A 17,590-nucleotide genomic window follows, 5' to 3' on the forward strand; every position below is an offset into this window, starting at 1 on the left:
TCCCGCTTCGGCAAGAAAGCAGCCGACCGCCGGCGGGGCCTTCTTTGGCCCGGTCCCAGCCTCTTCTCCTGCCCTGTCCGCTCCCCGCCGGCCCCAAGCAGGCTCCAGTTTCTTTTGGACGGCGGAGCAGATGGATGGCGCCGAGGCGACACGTGGCTCAAGGCGGCGGGGGGGGGGGGGGTTGTGTTTGCAACGCAAGCAGCGAAGCCCGGAGCCAGCACTCGTTATACCCCCGCCCCAGGGGCGCCCCGCACGGGCCCCGAGCCTGCCGGCCTCACCCCGGCAGAATTGCCCTGGGAGCCCGTGGGAAACCGGCCCGAGTCCAGGCCGCGGGGCGGCTCGGGCCCGAGCGAGGCTCAGGGTCCCGGGGAGTGGCCCCTTCTCTTCAGCACAAGCCGATGCGGCTGCGATCTGGGCCGACGCCGGCTCTGGCCGCTCCCATGCCTCGGAGGCCCCCGACGTCCCGCTGGCTCTGTGCGCACAGAGCCAGCTCCCCAGCGGGCCAGGCAGGGTGGGTACGCGGTGCCGCACCTTTGAGCCACGGGGCCCGGGGGAAGCCCGCGTGCCGCTCTTGTCTGCTTCCACCCAAAGCAGGCAGAGAACAAGATCTGAACTCAGCCCCCCTGCAGAGGTCCCCGCAGGGCCTGCGGCCTCAGAGGAGCTGGGAGGGGTACTGCCCTCTGGGGAGCTCCCCTTCGGGCCGTTTCCCTGAGCGCTAAGGAGGGCCGGGCAACGTCCCCAGCTGAGGGGCAAGCGCTCCGTGGCCAACGCCAGGCAGACCATGTCTGGGACCGGCTGGTAGAGGAGCGGCTAGTGCCCTTTCTAGGGCTAATAAGCCACCTAAAATGGGATTACAGCGGAGGCCTCAAACCCTGCCTTTAATACTGATAAGTATTTTCTCAAGACCCTAACTTCTTATAAGGCAACTGACGACAAACCAGAGGTTCCCAAAAGAGAAGAGTGAATTGATTCAAATGTCAGAAAGAAGGATAGTTAACCTAAAAACCCACATTTTTTCTCTCTCACTGAAAGGTGGCTGAACTAAGCCCGAAGCCCTTCCTTCTCAACCCTTTCCTAGCAAGCCTACTGCAGCTAGATCAGCTGTATATTAGGAGCCATTTATCTGGGGATAGTTTACCTCTTCAAGCAAAACAGTCAGACAGACATATAATTTAGGTATCCTACAACAGCAGCCCTCTTTTGACAGGTTAGCATTATTCCCCATGTTGACAATTGACAATGTTGTACAAAGGCTAAAGGTTCATTAATACATTATCCTGTCCCCTGTAAATGTGGCCTGACTAGGGAAGAGATTTAGGGTGGTTAATGAAGAAAGCAAGTACCCAAGGTACTCTTGTATTTTCCTATTTACTCTGTTTACTGTGATCTTTCAGTCCTTGTTTCCTTGCTCATGTTTTATACTTTGATGTCCTTCCAAATTTGATAAATACCTGATGGAAAGAGCCAATCCTTCTTCAGAGAGCCCGATGGAATTTCACCTTTGTACTTCTCAGATGGCAACACCTTTCCAAAGGAAAGACAGAAAAGCTAAGATTTCCAGAAGGTTATTTCACTTTACTGGGACACACTGATCTCTTCTTTCCTCAGCGTAGAAGCTGTTTATCCACCTACCAGCCCTAATTATCAGCTTTCTGCTGATTGGTTGGAGCTGCGCAGCACCACAGGATGTTCACACAGAGATTCAGGTGGTGTCACATCGGGCTTGGGAGAAGGCCGATTTATTTCACTATGACTTTTAACGCATCCGAGTCTTTCCGTCAGGGCAGCTAATTATTCTAGGGGCGGTCCTGTTAATTCTTACTCAGACGAAAGGTCCTAGTCCCACTGAAGGCAATAAGGGTTTGAAGGACCAGGCTCTACTTGTCTCCATTTACAAATCAAGTTCAGAAAAGTCCTCACTTCGGCCCCAGTGTGCCTTGAGTACACTTGAATATGAAGGATAGTGCCTGCTTCATTACAGCTGAAACTACAGGGACAAATCTAAGCACATTAACTGATTGCTAAGGGAAAGTGATAGGATTATAAAACCTTCTATAGTTGAGGGGTTAGCCTGAATTCTTACAATTGTTCCTCTACAGACTTTATTTTTAATTAATTGAGCTTCAAGGTGCCCAGAAACAAATATTCAGTTATTAGTATCTTTCTATAGATCAAGGTAGCTTTTAACCCATCAAACTAAGCAAAAGCAAGAGGTATTTAACCTCTCCATCCAAAACAATCTGTTGTTATTTCTTCTAATTATAATGGGATTGCTGGGAACAATGCTATATTGGCCTGATCGGAACAGTCTATATTCTATATTAAATTAATAGTCCCAGTAGACCAAAATTCTCCATTGTAGAAATCCATATTCAGATTAAAACACGACAATCGTTATACAATCAATATTGCATATAAAAAAAAGGTTACATACAGAAGTTAGTATTTAATGAACACTGTGGACTTTAGCAGCGTTAATGCCATGAAGGGGAGAAAATACAATTCCGTGAATGTGTAATTTGATAGAAAACCTTAGTTTGTGGTAAAATATTTTATAGTTATCTATTAGGCTTTCAAGAGATTATTCAAGAAGAGGAATTCCTAGTAGGGATCTTTCTTAAAACTTACTACTTGGAACCCACACATTTGAGAGATCATGCCTCCAATTTTTTAAACACTGGAATAGCATATTATGAATGTTGTTGAATTAATTTTGTTGAGAATTTCTCAACTCAACAAGTTACCCTAATAGGTCATCTGTGTAGCTGTTTCTTCTTTAGATGCTTAGAATTCTTTATGGTCCCACAGTTTATTATTTTAACTACTCTCTGTATAAAGAAGTATTTAGTTTTTTTTCCCTTCTTTTAAGAGGCAGCATTATTTTTTATGACAAGAGAGCTCAGGAAAGAGCATGTAGACCAGTATCTGTAAAATGATCAGGGGCTAGCAGTTTAAAGGTCCTGGTGGTGTTGGTATATTAGGAGTAGCCATAAATACACTGTTATAGTCAGATTAACAATATTATAATAAAAGAATCCCACATTTTAAAGTGCAATCAATGTTAAATTTCTTCTTCTCAGTTTGTATTGTGTTTCAGTTTATACACAAAAATGCATCTTATTATCTGCCTTGGTTTTCAGACAAAAAAGAATACAGTCAATTAGCAGAAAGTTAAGAGGACAACTTCATATTTCTGCATAATTCCCACACCCAAAATTAAAGGGACAAACACAGTCATTTTTCATTATGATCAGATTTATTGCTTGAGAACCAGAGTACTCATTTCTAAAGGCCTTCAAAGTTACCATGAGTTGAATCTCTATTCGTGTTAAATAGAATTACTGGGTGGTTATATTGCAACATGGCACATTGACATTACAGAGCTGCAGAAACCCTATGAACAACAGTACTTAATACAAACCCAGACTGTATTGTCATGAAAACAAATTCTGCAAGCGGACATCAAATCATTTTCAATGGTAGTGATTTATACCAAAATCAAGCATCAATCTAATGCCATCACACAGTCCATGAACTCTGTAGTGTTCTAAATTAAATCAATAAAACATACATTTGTGTTTCATCAACAGACTCTCTAATCACCTTTTAATGTTGTACTTAGTGGTGGGAGAAAAATGTTCATAACAAGGTTATGTTGCAGGTTGCACATAGCCACTAACTAAGAAAATTTACAGTCCTTTTCTCTAACACTTTGTATAATACAGTCTGTGTTGGGTGCAGATGCTCTCTGAAACAGACTTCTAATTTTCTTCTCCCATGTTGTTATTGTTTTAATATACAATACTTGGCACCATAAAACAGTAACAAAAGACAGACAAAAACAGTTTACAAAATTCTTGAAAGAAATCTAACTAGAGACTTCACATTCAGTCCTTAATAGTACTTAGAAAGAAGATATTATAGGAGTAACAAAGTGAAACTGCTAATATATGTGCTATATAGTATACTATATATCTGTATTGGTGATGGCACGGCTACATATTATTTGTTTTATAAATGTTGATTGTTGATGTACACTTAACTAAAACTGCTAGACTCCAACACTAATTGCTGATATGGCAGTCTCAAGCAGTTATAATGGAAAGTATATTTAGCATACGTTTTGGTAAGGTTTATAAATTATTTATATATCTGTGTATATATACACACACATACATATATATAGACACACACATATGTATGTATAGAAAGCAGCTGCTGTGTGATTCAAAACCATGTTACATGGCAGAATAGAAAATAACATGAGAAAAAAATCTAGAAAAAATGAAAAACAAAACAAAATTCTAAAACTAAAACAAACCATAAGCCTTGGTCAATGAAGAAAATACCATTTAAAACCATCAAAATCTCTATCTATATAATCCAATGTACAAAACCCCCAAATGGTACAGATATATAATGTTAGGCATGACACCTTTAAAAGTTTAAAATGTGCTGAAGTAGCTTTTCCACATTGACAAATACTTATTAAAAGTTGAAAATTGTGAAATCTAAAATACAGAACATCTCTGCTGTCTATTAGAGTTTTGGCAACAGAACCGTGACGTATAATATATATATATATATATATATATATATATATATATATATATATATATAAAAATAATTCCACATTTCTACTTGATGTCACATGAACATACAAGACAGTGAGGTATGTGAGGCTTTTCCCGAACAGAGTCCAGATGCTGAAGCATAGTGTACGATCAGCAGTCTAAAAATGTGGCACTCAAGACTTGATTTATCAATACAGTTGTTAGGATTATGCATTTCAATATACTGCTTATTCTTTCCTCCTCCATGCTACAGGGTGGTTTCACGAAAGATCTTCTCATTTTGAGGGCATCTTTTTCCTGTTGCAGAATTGGCATTTTTTTAAAAGAAAAATAAACACAAAGGGGAAATGATGTAGAAAATATAAACAAAGGGGAAAAAATGATATTTACCACCACATCACTGCACGACACAACACTTGTGCACATTTGCAATAGGTTTACCTGCCCCAGCAGCTATTCGAAAGGACAGGAACACAGGCTGCAGCAAGTTAGGGAGAAATAGGGGTTATACACTTGAAAGGCAGAAAGAGATCAAACACTTTGTAACAATTGTTTCAAACAGAGTAAGAATCAATCTATAACCATTGACAAACTGATGCAATAATCTAGACTTCCTTCATTACTGTAATCTTACAATTCTCAAGAGATTCAGGAAGACAGCCACTTATTGGGCTGATCCTGTGCTCCCATTGAAATCTATGGGAATCTTGCCATCGATCTCAATAGAAGCAGGATTGAGCCCCCTACATAGGACCTTATTTCATTTGTCATATTAACTCTGTTGAAAGAGGATGCTTGTTAAATAAATCAGTCATAAAAGAAATCAAAATGATTGTATCCAATCTGGCTATTACTCTATTTCTGAAGGATACTGCACTTTACATTTTATCATACAAGTTAGTATATCTGTAAAATCCCTTCTTCCTTTGAAAAACATTTTACTACCTCCACAAAAATGATGACTGTAAAAATAAATAAAAAAAGATGACTTACTGTATTTGTAAATTTGTATTTATTTAAGTATCCCATTACCATTCCTAAAATCATAATTCAAGAGCCACTGCAGTACATCTGTCAATGATATTGCAGTATAGTTTTCAGATTTCTAACTGAAATTTTTAAATGGATAGTCAGTCTTAAAATATCAGAGATTTTTTAGGTGTTTATAGGATTTTCAAAGAAACCAGGTGCTTATTGATCAAATATTTCTAACTGCGGTTCTAGTCTGTGGTATATTCAGAGGAGAATTAGCTAACTGTATGGGTTACTTAAAATTTATGTTTTTATCATCTTTGATCTTTTTAAATTGGCATATCACTAAATATTCTTTTTCTTACCTGTCGCTTATATATGGTACTGTTAGCATTTTATTGTTCTAATAGTCAACTAGACACCAAATTAATTAAAATTATATTCAGGAACAATCTAGATAACTAAGTGAAACTGAAGTTTTCCATGGGAACTTTATTTAGGTAAGGTTATAAATACAGATATATTTGCTCATACTGATTTATATTATGTTTTTATGCTGCCTTCTGGAACATTATCCTGTTCTTTACTGAAACTCGTGCTCATCTCTAATATAGCATTTCTACTGATTTCAGCTGAATTTAACCCCAACTGGTATACAATTTTCCAAAGCGTCTAGTTTAAAATAAAAAAGGAGAGAAATAATTGACTTCAGTATAAAAGGAGTAGAAAAATTAATACACGCATTCTATGTTCCTAATAAAACGCAGTATAATACAATCCTGTAACACTGAGTTAAATTACCTTGTGATCCCCCATGCAGACATTTGGCCCAATATGGTCATAAATCACTATCTTCTCATCATTTTCTGACTAATTAAAAAAAAAAGACTAGTCAGTTCAGTTATTCTTCAGATTTCAGAGAAAACTAAGTAAGGAAAGGTTACATGAATGGAAGTTCAGTAAGAACATGCAATAAGATTTCTTAGTGAGGGCAGATTCAACGTGGCTCTTCAGAGCAAAGATTACATAGGCTCAAATGTAGAAATGTTACATTAAATATCCATTGCAAAGCTTTTTGCAATTTCCACATAAAATACTGACAAATCACTACTACTCCCTTCTAGGACTTTAACAACTTTTAGCAACTAATATTTAAGGTGTGGAAACTAAGGACTCCGTTATAGTTACATTAAAACCTTGTGTCAGTGACAGGCAGCAAGTGGTTTCACCACAGTCCTCTTTTTTAGGAACAGCTAGAAATCGTTTTACTGAATTACATAGGACATGAATGTTGCTCTCGGAATAACATGGAATTCCCCTCTGTCTCATTAAAAAACATCCTATGTCCCCATATAGTAGTATTTTAAATGTACAAGCAGAAACATTAACACATCCTTTATTCTAATTATTTATTAGTTGAATTACTTGAGCACCTAAGAGCCCTAGCCATGGACCCCATTGTGTTATTGCATCAACTAAGTAAAGTTAAACAAGTAGAAACAGCGGTTGAATATTTTCTACAACACAGTTAAAATATTTAGCTATGAAAGAAGAAAGCAAAAGAATCCTATTTCTATTAGATACTTTCCTTTCATAAAAAGAGCATTCAAAATATCTTAAGAAAATCAGCCTCAATTGAAGGAGAGCATTCCTCTAGCCAGCCCTGTGAACTGCTTTCATTCGACCCTATGTTGAACTTTCTTCTTATATACTTGTTCTCTTTGCAGCTATGATTTAATGAATAATAGAATGTACTCATCTTTCTGCCATTTACACTGAACATGTGATTTTGACAGCCTATTTTATCTAGCACAACCCTTTAGGAATAAACACACAGAGAGGCTTACAATTTCTTATTATACTAAACAATTCCTGAAAGCTAATTAAATCTGGAGTCTGCACACTGGCAAGTCTCTAATACAATCATATATGTGCTTTAAAATAGTTTACCATACTCATTTATTTTGTATGAAACAGTCAAGATTTTGTCATCTGTAATCAGTCAAGTTTGACTGGGCAAGAACTTTATATAAACAGCAGCATTTAGGAGTATAAAGTTAAAACTGAATTATCTTAAATGCAGTAAGGAAGCTTAAGGTCAGATTTACTTTATAGCATGGTTGTCTGCCAAAAAATATAAAAACATAACCTTCTGCATTGTATGCATGAGCACCTTCCAATATTTCAAGATCATAATGCCACCACTATCGGAAGTGGGGATACATTCATCAAAAGCGACTTGATAATTTACAAAGGCAGCATAAAATTGTGGATTTTCAACTGCATAATCTTTAGACAGATAAACAAATTACAGCAGCGCACAAGCAGAAACAATATACACTTGGCTGAGCATTCATTACTGCATGCTATCAGGCATCAACGCAACTCCCCTAGCAGTGGGCAACCTTTGGTGTTTTAGGGCTCAGGAAGCATAAAATAACATGATGGTGAGGTAACCGACCATAGCATGATAGATGATGTTGCACGAAAGCTGTTTACAGCCCCATGTCTGTACAATCTGTAACGCCTAGTGTGTGGAACTGAACATACTGTGTTGTGTGCTAATTTGCACACACTACTCCTTTTTCTACAAGAAAGTGCCGATTTACTATAATTTGTTCTTTGAAATAAGAGGTAAGTCGGCCAGAGCTGAAAATCAATTTTTCAGCTACCTACAACAAAGCACCTAACATATTAAAAAAAAAAAAGAACAATGCATAATAATTTCTCAACTAGTTATATCAAAGAAATTCTTTGTCTCTAATTTTTAAAGATAAACAGCTATTTAAAGTATAAGAATGTATCAGACTTGCAATTAAGTATAGTCTAATAGTGTGTTTTTGGTTTCCTCACTGATCCTTTTTGAAAGCTTCAAATATTTCTAACAGTGCACAGTGTAAACATTTATAAAAAAATAAGATCTGAAGTCTGTGGGAAGGCAAATACAGTTTTCTTGATTGTATGTAGTACTTAGAAATGACTTAGACCTATTACATCATCTTGTTTTTTCCTCCACCAATTCAGTACTCTTCCCTATTGTGTATTTTCTATTGCTTTGCTCAGGTTTTATGGGCCAAAATTTCTAAGTGGCCCACAGCTGGATAAGAACCTTATTCTCTGCTGGTGTAAACTGGAACACCTAAATTGAAGTTAATGCAGCTGTGCAATTTACATCAGCAGAAAATGTGGCTCTAATTTCCCCCGGTAATTTTTGTATTCACAAATCTTTGTCCATATCCAAAATAGCATGCCCAAATTTTGCAAATGCAAAATTGCAGACACAAGATTAAAAAGGATTTTGAAAATTGAGCCCTTAATACTCCAAGTGAACTTCTGCCACTTCCCTGTGGAGGTTATTTCAGGCCAATTGAACTCATTTTTACAAATTTTCTCTGGTGTTCAGCCTTCATTTTCCTATGTTTAAATTTCTCTCATTACATTTGGTTAGACTCCTTAATATAATCTTAAATAATTCCTCTCTTTGGTGGTGTTTACACCCTTCAAACATTTATACACAGTTATATCTCCTCTGATTCATAGCTAATTTTTAAAATCTTCCCTCATTAGTCACTCTGTCCTTTGTTATGGAGAATTCCATGGATGTCTAGAAGTATATGCAATATTGTATTTACTGTCTTATTAATGTCGTATAGAGATGCAAAATTATCATCTCTTTGGTATATGATTCTACCTATGAAGCCCAAATTTTCATTGACATTTTATGCTGCAGTATTGCATAGAAAGCTTATATCCAGTTCATTCTCTGTTCCTGCCCCTTTTTGGCAACTTTGTTTTCCCAGTATTGCTTTCCTACTGAATACTAGGGTTCCACAGTATTCAGATGTTATATACATTTTAATTATTGTGCATAATAAATACCATAATATTGACTTTATCTTGAGCTCATTGATGGCATTAACCATCAATTAAAGATTAAATTAATCCAAATGCATAGGGCCCTTTTCATTAGTTCAGCCTTGTGGCTGTATAGGAAGGCCTTGGACAGAGCAGCCACATCGGGGCTGCTGCAGTGCTTCTGCACATGAAGGAGGTCCCTATCTTGGCCCCAAAAAGGCCATCATGGATGGAGATCTGGAATCTCTGTGGATCCATTGGCTGGCAACATTTATATAGGAGATGCAGAAGGGCTTAAAATGCTAGTCCAGACCCATGACTGGATTAGACACAGAGGGGCTGTACCATAGCCATGGCCTGTCCCCAAGTTAAGGAAGTGAATTCCATTCACCAGACCTCAAGAATTTCCCTGAATAAACCAAGTTGCTCAGATTTTGTGCAATGAGGGGTAAATTTCACCCTGAATGAGGGTGAATAAATTAAATAAGCTTGTCAAGTCAAGACATTTTTGGAGAAGGTGGGCAAGACTCGTGGGTGTAATGAAGCTGCTGTGACTGCACAGCCATCACAATCTGTCAATAAAGACCTCTGGAGTAACCCCAAGATCACCAGCTCACTGTAGCATGGTAGAAAGTCACAGCACAGACATTAGCACAGTGATGGGCAACCTACGACCTGTCAGGGTAACTGTGAGACAGTTTGTTTACATTGACCGTCCACAGGCATGGCCGCCTGCAGCTCCCAGTAGCTGCGGTTTGCTGTTCCTGGCCAATGGGCGCTGCGGGAAGTGGTGGCGGACATGTCCCTGCGGCCTGCGCCGCTTCCCGCAGCTCCCATTGGCTGGGAATGGCGAACCGCGGCCACTGGGAGCTGTGGGCAGCCATGCATGTGGACAGTCAACATAAACAAACTGTCTCGCAGCCCGCCAGCAGATTACCCTTGCAGGCTGCGTGCAACAGGTTGCCCACCACTGCTCTAGCATGTCCCTCACACCCACTTCTGGCATAGCAGGAAAATGGGGCATGGTAAGAGCAAAGAAGCCTGGATGGGATGCGCCTAAGATCTCCTTACGTGTTTTTGGTTCTCTGGGCCCATTTGCAACTTGTGTAAATTGTGACAACATTCAGGTTGCTGTAACCTGGCATGAGGGACCAGGCCCACACACAGGATAAGGGGAATACAAAGGTCCCCTTTCTACCCTGTTGTGAAGTGTGTAGTTTGGTCTGATCCCAGGATCTGGCTCAGTATCTGTACAGCAAAAAAAGGGCCAGGGAGGAGGAAGGGAGGGGAGGAAATCTGGGAAATTCTTAAGCTACATTGTTGCTATGGCATTGGCAAAATTAGACTTATCACTATGCACTGAAACCAAGGGACTCTAAGTCTCACAGAGGTGTTGTGAAACTTAACTGCACAATGTTTGTAAAACACTAAGATCATCAGATAAAAAATTTTGCATAAGGGAAAAATGTGATCATTGCTTTGGTGTTGCTGTCTTCAACTATCCATGGGGTTTACTCTGGACAGTTCAGAATTCAGGGAGAGGCAAGAAATAGCAAACAAAAACAAATGCTATGTTGAAGATAAACGAAGAAATAACTAGAAAATAATGTGATCACACAAGTGTACTTACTTTTAGAATCAGTTCCTTGGCTGAATGTGACATCAGAATTCTATCACACCAAGCTGGACATCTAGTATTCATGTACTGCTTTCCCTGGCTACAATCTTCACTGTATGGATAACTGGAAAAGAATCAGTGCAACATCTGTCAGCAACCACCCTGACTTTTTAACTTTCTGCAAGGCAGCTTTCATAGCCACTGGCTCAATCCACACAGTCAGATTTTTTTTAAACCTGCAAAAGTCAGTTCTTTCAAAATGTACCTGTTTAACACATATGTCCCTCCCATTCCTAAATTTAGGGCCCAACCTGCAAGATGCTGAGCACTTCCTTTAAAGTGCTCAATATCCTTATCCCCTTAGATTTCAATGAGAGAGAAGGGTGCTTACCACCTCACAGGAGCTGGCCCTTAATGAATACAAATCAATGACTTGTTGTACTTCACCTTTATTTCTCTCCTCATCCTTATAAACTCACATTAGTCTAAAAAGTTAGGTGTTCATTTAAAAACTTTTCTTCATCTCCCTTTAAATCTCAAAGCACCATACTCTCCCCTGACTTTTTTTTTTCGGAGAGAAAATAAGTGCTTATTTTTAGAAATCCATCTGTTGAATTTTGTCATATACTTAGATCGTAAGCTCTTTGGGGCAAGGACTGGCTGTTTGTTCTACTACAACTACAGGACAGGCCCAACAAAGAAAATAACAGAACGCCACTAGCCATCACCTTCAGCCCCCAACTAAAACCTCTCCAACGCATCATCAAGGATCTACAACCTATCCTGAAGGACGACCCATCACTCTCACAGATCTTGGGAGACAGGCCAGTCCTTGCTTACAGACAGCCCCCCAATCTGAAGCAAATACTCTCCAGCAACCACACACCACACAACAGAACCACTAACCCAGGAACCTATCCTTGCAACAAAGCCCGTTGCCAACTCTGTCCACATATCTATTCAGGGGATACCATCATAGGGCCTAATCACATCAGCCACACTATCAGAGGCTCGTTCACCTGCGCATCTACCAATGTGATATATGCCATCATGTGCCAGCAATGCCCCTCTGCCATGTACATTGGCCAAACTGGACAGTCTCTACGTAAAAGAATGAATGGACACAAATCAGAGGTCAAGAATTATAACATTGAAAAACCAGTTGGAGAACACTTCAATCTCTCTGGTCACTCGATCACAGACCTAAGAGTGGCTATCCTTCAACAAAAAAGCTTCAAAACCAGACTCCAATGAGAGACTGCTGAATTGGAATTAATTTGCAAACTGGATACAATTAACTGAGGCTTGAATAGAGACTGGGAATGGATGAGTCATTACACAAAGTAAAACTATTTCCCCATGGTATTTCTCCCCCCCACCCCACCCCCCACTGTTCCTCTGATATTCTTGTTAACTGCTGGAATTATCCTACCTTGCTTGTCACCATGAAAGGTTTTCCTCCCCCCCCCCCCCCGCTGCTGGTGATGGCTTATCTTAAGTGATCACTCTCCTTACAGTGTGTATGATAAACCCATTGTTTCATGTTCTCTGTGTGTGTGTATATAAATCTCTCCTCTATTTTTTCCACCAAATGCATCCGATGAAGTGAGCTGTAGCTCACAAAAGCTTATGCTCTAATAAATTTGTTAGTCTCTAAGGTGCCACAAGTACTCCTTTTCTTTTTGCGAATACAGACTAACACAGCTGCTACTCTGAAAGCTGTTTGTTCTGTGTTTGTATAGCACCTAGCACAATGGGGTCTATGACCGGGGTTCCTAGAGTCTACAATTATAAATAACAAGAATAACAACAATGGAGAAGACTAAAGCAAGAACAAAGTCTTTGAACACAGTGGACCATTGCATGACTCTGGGATATAAATTAACATGGGGAAATACTGAAGAAACTGATGTTCTTCTCACTGAATTTCCTTTGAATGACTTCCTCAACGGGGAACTATTTCAGGAATTACACAGGAGATAGAGTCAGAGGCTTGAAAACCCCACAGCGTCCTAGGCTTCATTGAAATACAAAGATCTATCCATACAAATCCAAGTGGTAGGTGAGCTCTGGCTGCTCTGCGGGGCTCCCTGATGGCTCAAGGGGAAGGATGGCTGTGGGCTCTCTCTTAAAGAATGGGTAGCTGGTCATACAGGGGGAGATAATGACCAAAAGGCAAATGAAAACAAGGGGAAATAAAACTAAAAAGCTTTATAAAATGCCATAACTCAATCTGAAGTCACAGTAATAGCACACACACATATTTTGTCTCTTTGGTAAAGGTGTTTGGAATAAAGCAGATATGATGGAATGTATATGTGGGTGTATTTTCTTTGAATTCAATATAGATGCTGATCTAATGAAGATTCCTGGCATTACTATATTACCTAAGCATATTTGCAAGCAATGAGCAAAGGAGCTGCTGTGCTTTAACATCACAAGATACCCATTAGTTCCTTGTTATATAATTTTCATCCCCTCCCTTCAGCCAAATTTTATCTACCCATCTGGCAACCCTACATCACTATCTACAGCCAAGCACAACAAGGTTCAGCCCTAATGAAAAAAAACTAGGGAAACTGCAAAAGAAGAGTTATCAGCTGTAACCTCTACTATGAAGCCACCAAACAATACCACAGAATGGATAGAATGGCATTATGTTGCTTAATATTCCTCCTGCTGCTCCTGAGTGATGTTACTGGGAACTGTCCAACAATAAATAAATAAATAAATAAATAAATAAATAAATAGTTGAATAGCAACCAAGAAAATTACACCTTCTGAAAAAAACTATTAAAGTTTCAAAATTCTAAGCCCACAATTTGACCTGTCTAGTTGTTCATAAAATCTGATTATGAAAGCCCGTATTCTAAATATCTAATGGATAATTTTTTATAAAAATCTAGTGGAGAATGAATGCCCATGGATTCTGAAAAGAATGGCTCTTCTTTATTCCTCCTGATTGTTTTAAATTTTATTCCTCTTTGTGCGATTACAGTAGTAGCAAATATTAATGGGACAATGCTTAGGCCAAATCCAGACAGACATGTTTGGGTACAATAAGTACCTGGACACATGAGCTAAATTGCAGATTTTCAGGTGTCAGTCAGGCCATGTTTCCTTCTTAACTTTGTTCATCCATTGACTTGATAGAGGCATTCATTTGCATAGTTGGTATTTTAAATTTTGACACAGCACTGAGGACTACCTTTTTCTACTCCATGCTACAGTATCCCTTACTAAATCCAAGTTTATTCTGTTGCCACAATGGTTCTAAGTAGTTCTCACACATAAGAATGATGGAATCAGGTCTTGGATTTTGGATGCAAATCAATCTGGACAAGACTGGAGTTAAACTGGGAGGTTCAAGGAACCATTGTGAAGACACCGAAGAGATGGTGTCAGTTCTATTAATGCGGGGAAACTATCCAACCAAACCAGGGGGCTTTGTTGGATCTTCAACTGCTTCTGGATGTCCCTGTAGTAGCAGTTGATGAGAATGAAAGATGTCTCGAAGGATGCATCTTTGTCTGTTGGATACAGACCTCACCACAGTACTCCTTTTGAAAAGGAGACACTGCAATATGCTCTTTGTAGACCACTCCACAGACTATGATGGTTTATTTGTTTAAGGACATTTTCTAGCAGGACACTCCATCACGTGTGGGGTCTGTGATGACTTTGGCTTAATTTCTAAATGCAGCTGAAGTAACCTATAATGATTTAAATAGGTTGGACTCTGATTACCTCAGAGACCACATCCACATGAGACCACTGAGTCAAAATCATCTCAGGCACTTCAGCTAATAGCCCCTGGTTTAGCTGTCAGGGGGCTGAAACCAGTTCCTTTTCAGTGAGGGATCACTGACAATGGGATCCACTTAATATTTGGATTCTCCATAACTTTGAATTTGCTGACCTTCAAGTTCATGCTGTAAGGCTCAGTTGTTCTCCCAGACTTTTCCTAAAGGGGAGAGTAAGTGAGCGAGTGGGGAGCTTTTTAAGGGATCCAGAGGGTTCTGGGAGGACTGAATTTGTTGGACATTGTTCCTAAATTATTCATGCATTTTTAGAAATAAGTGCTAGATAGGTGAACTCATAAGTCTAAAAAAAAAAAAAAAAAAGTTTAAAAACTAATAAATATAAATCAGGAGATTTGCCTTTTATTCTGCTTATTGCTGAATTCATAAAGGAATTACTGAGGCTTTCAAGATAAGGTTTTTAAAATAAGATTTCTGGGATTGTAACAAAAAGCCTTTCATGCTTGAATAGAAAGTTATTTACCACCCTACTTGGTGTGATATTATAAAACTGAGATGCATAGCTTTCTACCAAATGGGTTTACAAGCTATACTGCCATTAAAAGGATTAGCCATGGCAAACAGCCAAGTAAAGTGTACTGAATGTATTGGAACAAACCAGTGATCTCAGTACCTTTTCCACCTCATCAAACCTAACAAGACTCATTTTCAAAACATATTATGAGAATTCAATTTGCTGCTTCACTGCCATACAGAAATACAGCTTATTTCTGAGTGTCCATGAGATGTTTTGATGATGTAATATGGTTGGTAGCTGAAGCTCTTTGTTTGCAATTTAAGAATTGACTTTTTCTGGTAACCTATGAATGCATCTCTTGCTTTAGTTGCACAAGAACCCAACATAAGAAACACTACTTTTTATTAGAGAAGTTATATGAATCAATCACATTTCATATAGCCCACCCTTTTACAGTATAAACTCTAAGGTTCTTAAAGCGTTATGCTCTGTACCTAAAAGATCCTCTAAACTTAAGTATTACAGCATTTAATTCAAAAGTCTATATTCTGTAAATTGGTATTTACAAATCTGCTTGATTGATCTCATCAATTTCACATTATGAGGACTCCTGGTGATTCCCCAGGCTCTTTAATTATGATGACACTATAAAGAAGTTACTGTAGTTTAGAAGTAGCTTTGACAAACAAAATCAGATTTCTTATATCATAGCTTGGAACTATATTTCTGAGATTCACGCTGAAAGAAGTGCCGTAGTTAGTTATCCAACCATGAATAGAGCAATTTAACCCAAATCAGTCTGGGACAAATCCTCCTCTGTTTGGTGTGGAGCGGGAAAGGAACCCCAACTCCATTCTAAAGCTGTAGTAGCACCCAGCACAGCTATACCCCCAGTGCATTGGGATTCACCTACCTTGTCACTGTACATTTGCCAGATCATGCCATCCTTATTCCCCATACAATACTGAGATATGTGAAAAATTGATAAGGGAGTGCACCACAAAGAAGGAAGGGCAAAAATCCGGCCCCTTCCTTCATGGTTGAGGAAGGGAACAGATGTAATGAAACTGATGTGGTTCCTCTACACAGGCCAATGCAGTGCTCTTAGGCACCTCCATCCCCACAGGGTCCTAGAGCCTGGGCTCCAGCCCAAGCCCAGAAATCTACTTAGCAATGAAACAGCCCCACAGCCCAAGCCCCACAAGCTCGAGATGGCTGGCATGGGCCAGCCACATTTTTTTTTTTTTTGCTGTGTAGACATACCCATACAGGAATGTCTATCCTGCAACATAAAGCCCATGCTTGATCCCAGGCTCAAGCCTAACCCCCCTCTTTGTGTCTACACTGAAATTGTACTAACCCAGGGCTCAAGCCCAGGGTTCTAGGACACTGTAGGGTCTGAGCTTGAGTTAAGCTGGAATCCAGGATCTGAGCCTTATTGCATTGCAGTGTAGATGCAACCTCATTTGATTTGCGTCCTGGGAATCAGCCAGAATTATCTCACAATTCCATAGGACAACTTCCTTAGTCCTCTCTATCCCAACAATCTACAATCCACTCCACTGAAAATGGAAGCCACCCACCCTTCGTGAACGGCAGTAGCTCAGGTCAGCATTAACTCATTCTCTTCTGAGCACTGATCTTCAAGCACACTATCAGAGTCCCTTCTGGGTTGGCAATGGAGAGTGAACCAATCAAGCCTTTTGCAAAATTAGCTGCTTCCTGGTAACGTGCAGGGCAGGCAGTAAAGTTTTCTCCCAGTGCACCAGGATCCCAGGACTAGAGCAGCCACATTTTGGGGGTGGGGTTGCTAGGGACTCCGGTATATGGTTACTTTGACTTTTTGACTTGGGTCTGTGCACTGCAATGCGGATGCCATAGCCCTAGGTTTAAGCACAGGTTAGAAAAGTCATAGGTTAAAATATAATGTAGATGCTCAAGCCCACCCCTAATATGGGTTAGCTGACTCAAGTCCCTCTAGCCCTGGGCTTACACTGGAGCATAGACATACCCTAAGAGACATCTGAAGGTGTTTACACTTTCTGGATAACCCCAGAGGATCACTTGGTAGGGGCTCCCTCTCCATCTTCACAAGAATGGGATTTGGGGACAGGACAGACCCCAAAACAACACAGCAGACAGTTTGGGGCTCATTATGTGCAGTTTATCTATGCTTTAAGTAGATTTTTGCAAGCAAAAGTTGTAATTGTATTTTTCTGAAATAAGACATAGTCACTGCCCAGCATCCTCATGACACAAGTCATAGTTTAATTAATAGCTTAGAGCAGTTTCA

At 39.6% G+C, this 17,590-nt stretch overlaps 2 protein-coding genes across 6 annotated transcripts in view; one reads left to right on the forward strand and one right to left on the reverse strand.

The window, feature by feature from the left end:
• The window catches only part of NKX6-2 (NK6 homeobox 2), a 36,981-nt gene that overhangs the window by 7,302 nt on the left and 12,089 nt on the right, over positions 1-17,590 (forward strand). The window lies entirely within an intron of this gene.
• INPP5A (inositol polyphosphate-5-phosphatase A) overlaps positions 3,235-17,590 on the reverse strand; it is a 444,123-nt gene continuing 429,767 nt past the window's right edge. For 2 of the 5 annotated variants that reach the window (XM_038409257.2, XM_043519354.1), the window contains 3 exons: positions 11,032-11,143; positions 6,348-6,416; positions 3,235-4,871 (listed from right to left, as the gene is read on the reverse strand). In XM_038409257.2, coding sequence (XP_038265185.1) covers positions 4,725-4,871; positions 6,348-6,416; positions 11,032-11,143 — 328 coding nt within the window. In that variant the 3' untranslated portion in view covers positions 3,235-4,724. Of the gene's footprint in view, positions 4,872-4,964; positions 5,053-6,347; positions 6,417-11,031; positions 11,144-17,590 lie in introns of all 5 variants that reach the window. The other 3 variants (XR_006282883.1, XM_038409258.2, XM_038409259.2) reach the window with 3 other exon arrangements.

Source organism: Dermochelys coriacea, chromosome 7, assembly GCF_009764565.3.
Source record: "Dermochelys coriacea isolate rDerCor1 chromosome 7, rDerCor1.pri.v4, whole genome shotgun sequence".
Lineage (NCBI taxonomy): Eukaryota > Metazoa > Chordata > Testudines > Dermochelyidae > Dermochelys > Dermochelys coriacea.